Raw genomic sequence first — 12379 nt, 5'->3', positions numbered from 1 at the left:
TGGAAGTGTCTTGTTAAGTAAAACAACATGAGAAAACACAGGTTTATTTTAAGTAATAAATACACCAAAGCTGCAGTTTCACAACGGGCTTTGTGGCCTCAGCCTCCCCATCATCGAATCATTTAGGCTGGAAAAAACTTTCAAGATCATTGAACCCAACTATAGTAGACTACACAAATATGAGGGCCAGCACACACACAGGGGAGAAAACCCCAACACAATTCAAGGGTACAGGCACACACAAACTACCATACAGTACAGAGAAGCTCAAATACTCAGTGCACCCAGTCCTCCACAAACCCAAGAGGATGCCCATTCCCAGAAGGGTGAGTGCACGGCATGTTTTCAGCCAGTTCCCAGGCATCCAAGTACAGCTTCTGCAGCCACTTATCCACACCTCTGACATTTCTGAATCAAGTGGAAAATTTTGTGGGTACCTCCCAACTAGCCTGTAAGATTGTATGATATGTATCATGTACTAAAGATTAATTTCTTTGCTGACAAAACCACTTGAAGGTCACTGATTCTGAGCAGCACTTCCCAAAGCAGCAGCTGTGTGCTGCATTATTCAGGGTGCTTTCAAGTCACAAGTTGGTATCACCTAATTTAAAGGGCACTTCTGCCATTTCATCTCCATGTTGACCCTTCTGTTGCTCAATGAACAACAAAAGCAATTGGGATACAGGAGACTGTCTTTCATTAATTGACAGAAAATAGATGTACTCACTCAGTTTTTCAATATTGGGCATGACCTTGTTCCCTTTCTTCATATATGATGCACGGAAACCATCAACAGAAAAGATGATCAAAGGAGGACGAACAAAGCTAAAGGCAAAAGCAGCAGGAATATAAAGCAGCATTTCAAAATTTTAGTTTTTTAAATTTCCACTTGCTCACTGAGCCTCTAGGAAATCCAGAAATTCAGTTATTGTATAAACTATATACCTATAGTCTTTTATATACTTAACAGACCATGAGAAACTGATAATCCTCACACTTAGTAACAGCCAGTGCTCACTCACAGTCAGTGAAAGGGCTGATATCCGACATAAAAGACATCTTCCCTGAGCTAAAAACATATAACCCATAAAGGCAAATGCTTATAAAAGGCGATGGAGAAGGAAATTTACCATGCACAATACCAGCACACAATCTCTAGTTAAAAACCACATGTCTCGTGACATATCTTCTTTCTCAAAGAGAGGTCCATGGAGCATTTGGAGCATGCTCTGTGAGGCACAGTTCATTCTAACATACTAAAGATGACAGTATTTTTTGTTACTTTATTACTTTTTGAATTTACTACTACTACTGAAAGTCAAGTCCAAGCAGGCAGATACATGCCATGGATGGACACACCTAGGCTTTTAATGTCATCTGCTGCAGGGGTTAGCAGCTGTCACTGTCACCCGGAGAAGCATGTCCAAACTATCCTCCTAACAGCACAGGCTGAGGTGCAACCCAACACAGCACCTGAGCCGATGCTTATCTTTAGGGATAATAGTGAGACAAATGCTTCCAAAAGTTACTTACTTTCTCCACCTTACTCATGTGCTCAAATTCCTTACTAAGTAAGCCTGTACCCCACTGCATTTCAGAAATCCTTTCGTTTAAGAGCATAATGCTGAAAGTACAAAATTCCACTTAAAAAAACAAATGGCCTGAACTGTGTTCACATATGGCTTAACCTGAATTTTGCTGAAAGCAGAACAACCTAGACCTTTCCACTGACTTCAGAGGAATCTGGCTACCTTCCCTATGCATGGAAGTGAAGCAGGCAAACCCAGCAGCAGGTGATTGAAGACCAAGAGTTCAAACCCAAATATCATCCACCGCTACTCATCCAGCAGCTCAAAGGCAAATGCATGACAATATTATGAGCCTAAATAAAGGCAAATGCATTACAACATTATGAGCCTAACTTTAGAAATGGTGAAGCCCAGAAAAGCATCCTACCCACAGTTATTCAGCCTGCATGACAGAACCAGCGCAGAAATGTGATGGGTAGAGGTCTAAGGCAGAGCTAGGGACCAATGGCTTTGCTGCATTTGCCTTTCCAGATGCAGGCAAAACACTTACCCTGCTGGACATTCAGGAGTCTTTATCTCTTCACAGTCATCATCCACCCAGTGGGTTTCTCCTACCAGAAAAGTCACATTGGAGTTACAAAAAATAAAAAATACAAAATCTGTGGATACAGCTACAGGTTTCACAGAAAATACACATAAAAAAATAAAGTCTAGCTCCAGTTAATGGACAGACTTGTCATACTTCCCATGAATAATAAGAATGTATTTTCACAAAGCTGAACCAGTGATCTGGTTATATTCTATTCAACAAAAATATCCAAACTAGTACTTCTACAAGCAGCTCTTAAAACTGGAATTAAAAGTATCCTTTTGACCGCAGGAGACAGTGGTAAAGCTTTAGACACAGTGGTCATCTATTTTAATTTTTTTTATTTTTGATCTGTCAAAAACAGGTAGTGCTGCTTCTGGCTGTGAATTCCCACCCTCCTACCATCAGTTCTCATGGCTCCATGAGCTGATTCAGCTGGCTAAAGGCACAAAACAAAATTCATTCTGGGAAAGAAAAACAACTCTAAATAGTTTCCAGCTGGCTTACAGAGGTGATCAGCTCATGGATCAGGTGAGACTCAAGCTAAAAAAAAAGCATTAAATACTCTTTCAGAGCTATATTAGTTAAAATTACTTTGTGTAATCAACTATTTTCTTAAGGTTTTCACTGCTGAATGCTGTCTATAGAGTGGCTCATGACTTACACTTTTACAGATCAATTGAAAAAACCAAATTATTAACCAATGACCCTACTTTCTGAATCTGGTGCTATTAAAGGAACTGCAATTCAATTAAGAGAACAAAACAAAAGACATCATAGAAAAGACCTGCAGGAAATGTGTGCTGCAGCAATTCCAACTGACCATGACAGGAGGTGGATGGGCAATTTCCAAGGGGAAAAAAAAAAAAACAAAACCACACTAGCCTCAGATAGGCAAAGGCATGAATAAAGAGGAAACACTGCTCTCACATAAAGCTTAGTCATATCTGAGTTCCAGGGTTGTTGAGATAGTTTGTTATTATCCAATTAAATGAAGATTATGTACATTAAAGCTAGAGACATACAAATTCCTCCATCTTGACCCTTGTGAAAGGAATCTCACCAAAATGGCAGGAACTAGAAACTGTATCAGTATTTAAGTGGTCTCAGCTTCTGGTTTCTTTGGGAAGGGGAAGGACAATCTACAGGGATTTGTTGGAAAATACACACTCCACTTGGATTCCCAACAGCAGAACCCAAGCAAACAAAAAGACCCATTTTCAGTGTATGGATGGATATGGACTATTATAATTTTGTGAACATATGCATTTGTTCAAAATGGTGAAAATTTCAAACTGTAACCCTTGCCCCTGTAAAATTAATAAATGAAAAAAACTGGTGAGATACAGAAGCAAAAAACCTGTAGAGCTCATTACCAAGGACCAGAAGACCTGCTGTCAATGGCAGACACACTAGACAGGCATCCATGCTCTAAAAGAGCAGAGCAGTGGATGAAAATAAAGTCTTCAAAGCCCATCCACCCGCCAGGCAGTGCAGGCTGCTCTGCAGCCATGGTGGGTCAGCTGAAGCCCATGCCACCCACCTTCACGTAATAGCCCTTGCATTCTTGCAACTTTTCTTCCACAAGAAACAAAGCCTACAGATCTTAGACCAAGTAGTTGGAGCAGGAACTTTTGTGGTGAGGCTGGAGAGAGGTCTTTGGGACAGAGATAACATATCTAGGAATGCTCGTTCCTTCTGGGATCATTAGAGAGCCCTGCATTTCCCTGTGATGCAGACAAATGCATCTGAACACTTTAGAGCTTTGCTCTAAACTCTTCTTCATCCACCTCCATCTCTTCTCTTTCTACCATTACCTCTACAGGCAAAGATAACATCCTTCAATATATTATTTACCCCTGCTAGTGCCCAGAAATTTACAAATGTGATTCCCCACTTCCCCCACCTCTTAAAAAATAAAAAAAATCAAAGCAAAACAAGGAGAGTTCCTCTTTTGGATGAAAACTCTTTACCCTGCCTTCTATTGGGTTTGGAAAGATAAGATGTAGAAAGACCAAAGACCTACCTTTGCAAACGACTTGGTAATTAGTACAACAATCTCCTCTACTTAAGCAGTCTTCAGAGCAGTGACAAGCATTGTCATCATTCCTGGTTTCTCCACAGCGATCTTTAGTACACTCCCAGCCCCGAGCTAAAATATTCACAATGTAAGCAAGAATGAGAGATTGTAATCAAAACAAAAAGTATTTATTCACGCTATAATGAAACACTCTAGTCGTTAAACTAGGTATGTCAACCAGAAACAAAAAGGATCCTTGTCACTTGCAAGTGCAGGAGGGCTCCTCCACAAACATTTCTGCTACCCTCATGTGCTGTACTCCAGGCTTTGTACAATCTGAATGCTAGAAAAAGTGTGGAAAGGAAAAGACAAAAAAGGATGTTCACAGATAAATGGTGGAGAACTTAACGCACAAACCATGAATTCCGGTGTTTCTTGGGTAATCTTTGCTTTTCCTCACAATTACTACAGTCCCCTGTTCAATTAGTAGAAATAAGAAAGTAGAAAAGAGACTACATCGATGCAAAGTGATGCCTTGCTCCCACCATCACTTCCTCACCCATAGGGCAGATCCAGTACCAACATCAAAGATATGAAAAAACAAGAGTTGTTCTTCAAGGAAAAGCATGGCATGGCTGCTGTGAGAATTCCATCTTCTTTCATCTTGCAAATGAATTTAAGATCTGTCTGTCTAAATTAGGTGCTCTTTCAAGGGTAGTACATTGCTTTGGAAAAGGGCCTGTGGTTTTAAACATATGGTTTTCCACAATAAGGCCCACACAAGAAACTACCAAAATCACTTGAGACAACATGCACCCAGTAAAAAACCACACATCAGAGCAATGTCTTTTATCCCCTTTTCTGCTTCATTTGGGGCTTTTTCCTATAAGTGTGTGATACTTGCAGATCACACATGTAATAACTGCCTGAATAAATGCCTGTGGGAGTATATGACTGATAGCACAACATCCCCAGGGGCCATACAGGTATCCATATGCATATGTGAACATGTGTGTCTGCTGTGGACAGGAGGGTGAGGAACTGGAACTCTGCCCTTTGGTAGCAGACATTTTGCTGAAAGTCTTCAAAAAGAGACTCTCATTCTCTAGCCATTTACAGTAGGGGCAGAATAGCATAAGCCTAAAATTCAGAAATTTTTGGCCTGGAACTAAACTTGTTTTTCATACTAGATTAGCTCACTCTTTTTTGGTACCAGTCTATGAAAATTATATCATCATAAACAGAACTGAGGAAGTCAGGACTTTCAAGCATGGCACATTCAAGGGCAATGACATTTTTAATCATTACACTTTTCTTCTGGCTGCTTAGTAAGTATAATACTTCAATAAAGCAAGAACAACTTCAATGGCAAAAATAAAAGGCACCTGTGTCAACTCTGACCACTGTGCAAACACTGAAGGAGATGGGTACAACTAATAATTTAAATGCACTATGCTAAGAAGTATAATATAACTCATGTCCCTCTTTGAAGTTTTCCTTGCCTATGACTCATGGAAAAAAAAAGTCAAGAAAAGAAAGTGAACCTATTACTATATTTCAGTCCCCCGGATCCAATGAATTGAAGTCAAATGTTTCTACCAGTGTAGTAATATGCATCCTAACACCTGGAAATCAGGGTCTGAGGCATGGGTAGCAAGCCCTGGCTGTCCCCTGCTCCAAGAGGTACTGTACCCCTTCAATGATCCCAGCTTCCAAGGCACCCTCTTAAGTGAGGCAGAATCGCTCCACTATTAAGTTAGCAGTTGGGATTAAAAAGGATGGCTGACACAAAATGACCAATGTCCAGTTTTTACCATGGCTTTTGACTGTAAACTAGAGGTCAGATGGGTGCCTGAACACTATTATTGCTTTTAATTTGGAGTCAGAAGATCTGTTTTTCAGTGTGATATGAAGAGTACCCTGCTTTTTCTGCCCCCCACAGTAAGGAGCAGTAGGTGCACATTCCTACAGCTCCTTGCAAGGAAACATGGGCTGCATTTTGGGCTGAGCTGAGCCTGGCCAGCCAAGGCAAGGTGAGGACGAGCTGCAGGTTATGCCAAGGAGTGCTGGTTTATCCAGCAGGTCCTGACCACTGGCAGAACCCAGGTGTCAGCAGGGCCTGGCAGTGCAGGACAGGAGACCCATCATACCTGTCTTTAAGCACAGCTCATCAAAGTCGAAGCAGCAGCTGTTGTAGCTCTTGCACAGGTTGTCACAGCGGCAGCCAGGAGGCTCTGCCTCTTGAAGTTCAAAGCATCTGTTTTTGCAGGAGCCAGAGGTACTGATCCAGGGGGAATCTGACAGGACTGTGTGGAACAAGAAACAGGGCAACATCTGTCAGGCTGACAAGCAATGGGACAGCCAGCTCAGCCCTGAGCCACTCGAATGAGCACGACCTTGGATGCTTGCTCTGGGAAAGGGAAGGGAGAGCAGAAGAATTGCTCGAAGAAACGAAACAAAAAAAAGAACAAATTCAAAAAAAAGTTGTTCTTTTGGGAAAAATAAAAGGAAGGAGCATGCTGTGATAACATCCTGCAAAGAAAGAGCCCTGGCTTTACCTCTGTAACAATCAAGAGATCATTAGCAAAAATGTATTGAAGTCTCCAAGGCCCCATTCCAGGAGCTGCAGCTATTCCACAGAAGCAGGCCTTTGTTTTCAGAAACCAAGTGACATTTTCATGGCTGGCTAGACAGTTTACATAGGAAAGGACTCCAATTAATCTACATGCAGACAGCAGGACTTAGTCTACTACACTGGAAGGTGTCAAATCAATGTGAAGCGTGAAAGAAAACTTTAAAATTCTCTATAAATTAATAGAGAAATAAAGCAAGGCTTTTTGATGGGCTTCTGCAAAGCACTAAATTATAAAAACTTTTAAAAATACAGAAGTATTTAAGAAATTCATAATTATTATGTAAATAAGTAAATGGAGGGCTGCCAGTCTGCAAACCATGAAAACTGTATTAGACTTCAACAATCTATTTATTAGTAAGGGCCCTTAATGTCAAAGCTGATATATGTCTGCTCTTTTTTCAAAACTTACTATTTTATACACTTTATATATTTAAAAGTTTTTATTGTAGGAGAATCCTACATAACAGCTTATATGAAGCAGGAAAATTGTGTGCTGATCTCTAGGGTTAATTGTATTTTATGAAATAAAGAAAGAAGAATGTATGTTATCCTTTAAATATAGAGGTGCTCCAAGGAAAATTTCACAATGCCTTTTGTTCCTTGAGAGACCTATTAAAATTAAGTATTTGAAATTGTCTTGTGTTTTGTTTCCTTTTAGGCTATGGCTTGGTTTTGGGTTTGGCAAACCTCACCATGATTAGCAGTATGACTTTTAGAGGACTGACGCAATGGCACTTTTGGGAAATAGTTGCTCTGATATTTTCTTATGTATTTTCCCCCTACACTTCAACATAGCTGAGAGTTTAGTTTCCACATAAACTGAAGGGAAATCTCTTCCCAAATAAGATGGCATTAACTGAACACTTTGAGAATGGATGGAAAAGATGATGAAGGGAGAGTTTGGAGGTGACATTGTAGCAGCTGATGTCTCACCAGCTCTCATCCCATGCACTACTGCTCCGCCACTTCCCTTGGAGCAGCACTGACTGGACACCAGTACAAACCACTTCAGGGAGCAAACCTGTCAGAAAAATCAGTGCTACAGCAAGATCATAGGTAAGAAACCCAAATGTGCCACAGTTGCAGTCATGGCTTATAGCAGCATCAAGGCACACTCCTGTAACTGCTGGAAAAGTTCAGCAGTTCAATCAGTTCATCAGTGCTCAGGGTGAGTAACATCATACACACAGTGAAGGTGTGTAGGTATTGGTACATACCCTGCAAGCATGCTCTTAGTGAGCCATTAGTATTTTGGCCATCTGAAATTCCAAGGAGATAAAAGAGCATGCATCTATGATGGCATTACACAGATCAGTATTTCCTTTGCTTACATAAGTAGGTCACAAAGCTATGCTAGAAATCAATCACATGAGAATTGTTTCAAATCATGTTAACACTCCAATTTTCACAGCTATGAAGCTGTGGTCCTTATTTTTGATGACAGCTCCTTCCTATCAAATGCTTCTGAAAATCTATTACCAAAAAATATTTTCATGTTATTTAATCTCTTCCACTACTTTCTTGTTTGGAAGGTAGGTAATATATAATCACAGATCCAGTAAGCTGCAAATCAAAGGTATTAGAAACTTGAAGGCATTACATACCAGCATATAAACCTTACCCTGGACATTACTCTTTTCATTTCAAAGGGCTGAGAGAGAGACCTTTTCAGAAGGCCAAAAAAAAAAACAAAAACCCCAAAACCAACACATCAACATGTGTTTAGGAAAGAGAAGGTGTAAATTTGACTGCAGATTATGTAAGAGACAGTTAACTGCAGCTCAAGGAATGCCTACCTGTTGTAAAGAGCAGCTAATTTATACCAGGAAACCACCCCCACAGAAGCTGTGCAATCTCAGAGCTTGAAGATTTTGAACAAGGGCTGGGGATCTAGAAGATCTAGAAGTCAGAAGTACTTCAGTAACAACTGACCAGGTCTTGTGATAGGAAGGTCTACATGGCTGTTCAAAATCCCTTCTAGCTCCATCTTCTATAATTGCAAGTAGGGCATCCATTTCATGTAAGAAAGGTTTATCCTACCTTGTCTAATTTTTTCACTTCACTTGACAACCACCTCACTAGTGATGTAGTGAATTATCCCAAATCACTTAGCAAATTCAAGTCACATGTCCTGAGTCAATGTAGGACACTTTCCATATCACAGCACAAAAGAGAACTTGCTGAATTTCTCCAAATACATTAAGATCACTCTTTTGTTTCTCATGGTTGACCTTGCCTTTACAGCCAAACCATGATTTTCAGGTCATGCACAATGCCATGGCACAGGTACCGGCGCATGCAAAATACTTTGAAAAGATGTCATCAGGAGCTCTCTCCCTGGTGAGCACTTTCAAATTAACAGAAACCTCTGTATAGAACAAACTTAGACAGTTTAAAATTATTTTTAAAATTCCTGCACCCCTCCACAGCTCCTACAGTCAGATGGTGCAGCAGGCACAGGAACCTCAGCCTGAAGATCCTTCCTTCAGTATTTCATACATAAAGCTTTTCACACTGGTTTCCATACATTCCTTTTATTGCCATTAAGTTCAAAACGGCCATCTAATTGTCTTCTATGTCACAGGTTAGAGAGGGAAGCTAAATAGGGCAATAGCGCCTTTGTGATTCAGTTCAAGGAAGATGTTACATTTCCACTTTAAATGTGTTATATTTATCTTAGAAAGTGCCATATTGAACTATTTCTCTTGATTGTCTGATTAAAAGGTTTAAAAATAATGAAATCAATTTATTTGCAGTAGTGTTTAAAACAGGATTACACAATATAGATATGCTTACAGAGCCACTGTAAGAAAGAGACAACCCAGTAAAAATTTGCCAATTTGGATCCCATATGGAACAACCAAATACTTAAAACATCTGGAGTGCTAGTTCTGCTAGATGATACTCCTATTATGAACTTGCTTTTCATCTTTGCAATGAGTTCAATCCAAATGGAAACTCAGATAAGGGTAAAAATACAAGTGTTCCAACAGAAGAAAAACATTATTCCATTTTTCATTCCATGCTTAAAACTACAGTTAGAAGAGACAGAAAAACTACAGTGTTTCTCCTTCCAAAGCATTAAGTTATCCTACACTGATCAAGAACCATGCTTCAAGAGATTACTAAGGCCATTTTCCCTGAAAGTGCTTTAAAAGATGGCTAGAAAATTCATAAAGCAAGTAATTTACAAAGGCAATGTTAAGGAAAAATGTGAGCTTTGGTTCTCTACTATATCTTAAAATCTTGAGTAAAAAATTTATTTCAATTAAATAATTTGTTGCATACAAATATTCAACATCTCAAATGTATAAAGACATACATCTCTACACTGTAAAAAGAGAACAAGAAAGGTGTTTTAGCCACTGTGGTGGTATTTTGGAGTGCATTTGCAAGGGACTAGGAAACAAACATGAAAGTTTTTGGCTCACAGCAGAGTTCTATGCTAGATGAAAACGAAAATTTGCTTACAATCATTGCATACCTCCGGAGAAATAACAAACTGGTTTCTACAATAATGCTTGGTAAAGAAAGTGGTTTGCCAGTATAAAATAATTCATTCTCAATGTCAAGACACTTGGGAGCAAATAAGCTAAAGAATAGTGAAGCTGAAAAAGAATTTATGCCAATCTTTTCTTCTGGATATTTTGTTGGACTGCTCTTATAATTAAGTGTAATTGGAAGTCATGCAATTAAGGGTGACTAAGGTTCTTTCATCACAGTGCTTTCAGTTTGCTAAAAACCCCATACATCTCCAGTGTAACTATGTACTGTCTAAACTTTACTGTGACTATACTTCTTTATGCTTTGCTATCATTTTTTTCTCCTGCAATAAAAGTAACCAAGCTACATAAACACAGAATGGACAAAATCCTCCATTACTTCTGTCTCTCATTATTGCACCCTGGATTGGACTACTTCAATAGTAGTCAGTCAGTCCCATCTGTAAACAAATTTTCAATAGATTTCCAAAAGTACCCCATCTCCTGCCCTTTTCAAGAGATCCTGTGTTTCTTCCTACTTTGTGGAATGCTGAGCTAATCCTCCTGCTATTGGAAGGAGCACATAGCTACTGTTCCCAGCCCTGGAGGTGTTGAACAGTGCTGACTGGCTCAGCAGAGTTGGCACCAATCAGCAGCCAATGGACCCCAATATCAGACCTCTGGGTCTTCAGGAAAAACCAGCTGAGCCCTGCCGTAGACAGCCACCAGTGAAAGCAAAGCAACTGACACTCAGGTGTTGAACACTTGAAATGCAAATCCTTCCATCCCTATTACACACACTACACATCTGTTCTACAGTTAACATCTTAGAAGATATTTTAAAATTATTTTTCAAGCAATTTTTCTTTTACTGCTATAAAGATCAAAAGCAGCAGCCACTATTTTTTGATTACCTCTACTCAGTGACCAGCAGCTCTGATAGTGGCTGTGATTAGACACCAATTCCTCAAAGAGAGAGGACAGCAGGACACAGATATGTTACCAGGAACACAACAAACTCTGGCCACAGCAAACAATTTTATAATTAAACTTCACAGGCTATCATTACAGAAGGGCACTGCAAATGAAACCCTTTCACTTCTGTTACGTTAACCAGCTCTAAGTCAATGACCGCAAGTTTCCCTTCTCCTGCCAAAGGAACAGAGACACAACTCAAGCCCACTTTTTCTTGAATAAAAAAAGGACTAGTTGTCTGGTTTACACATTTTTCCATTTGGACTATGCTTGAGCTCACAGATCCCTATACTGCTCCACAACATAAATAACAGTTCCTCCTGTGGCTTGTTCTTGCTGTCTTCCAAAGAAAAAAAGTAGTAGGCATAAGAAAAGCAGAGGACTCGGTGACTGCACATCTGCAGGAACACCTGCTCTCCTCTCCCAGCCCTCTCCGCTGTCAGATGTCTGCCGTCTGCTGTTCACAAACTAGCATGACCTCAGGAGCCACAGAAATCCCAAAAGCTTTTCTCACCACTGCTTCTTGAAAGCATTAATCAAGTTTCTAGAAACCGCTTCAATGCTACCAAAATAAATCCACCACCCTTAATGCCATCAGGGAGTTTCTCTTAGCGCTAGAAGGAAGCCGTGCAGAGTACAAAACACTGCAAACACTTCAGGAGCTGAGGAGACCAGTCTCTGTGAGACTGACAGTGCTCAGTCCTAAAATAAGCTAAATTTTCCATAGTCACATGCACACAGAGCAAAAGTTTAAGTAAATAGGAGACCTATAGGTGAGTCCCAAAGGTCAACTGACTCGGGCTCAGCAAGTTATTTATTCTTCTCCGTATCCTAGAGGGAAAAGGAACAAGCAAACTACTGTTAAAGAGTAGGAATGGTTTCTAACCACAGTCTATAACATAAGGGTATATGGTGATGCACAATTTATGTCTGTTACTGTACCTGAGACAGGGCCCTCATCCCATTCTTCAGATCTCCTAAATCGATTTGTTGTAAATCCCATGCAGACATTTACTCCAAAGGCAAAAGCAAATAAAGATATAACCTGCAAAAGTAAAACAGCAAAGTAAGCAAACTGTGCAAGAAGCAGGACTTTTGCACTAAGAGCATTATGCATAAAGGGCAGAGATGGTCCTCAGTACATTGGAG

The 12379-nt window shown here is 40.0% G+C and overlaps 1 protein-coding gene across 1 annotated transcript in view; it reads right to left on the bottom strand.

The window, feature by feature from the left end:
* ENPP2 (ectonucleotide pyrophosphatase/phosphodiesterase 2) overlaps positions 1–12379 on the bottom strand; it is a 69974-nt gene that overhangs the window by 42045 nt on the left and 15550 nt on the right. Inside the window, 5 exon segments of the mRNA XM_068182289.1 lie at positions 728–825; positions 2080–2140; positions 4145–4270; positions 6289–6444; positions 12173–12275. Coding sequence (XP_068038390.1) covers positions 728–825; positions 2080–2140; positions 4145–4270; positions 6289–6444; positions 12173–12275 — 544 coding nt within the window.

This window comes from Anomalospiza imberbis, chromosome 1, assembly GCF_031753505.1.
Source record: "Anomalospiza imberbis isolate Cuckoo-Finch-1a 21T00152 chromosome 1, ASM3175350v1, whole genome shotgun sequence".
Lineage (NCBI taxonomy): Eukaryota > Metazoa > Chordata > Aves > Passeriformes > Viduidae > Anomalospiza > Anomalospiza imberbis.
Note: the sequence above shows the minus strand (reverse complement) of the source record. Positions and strands in the feature narration are given on the sequence as shown.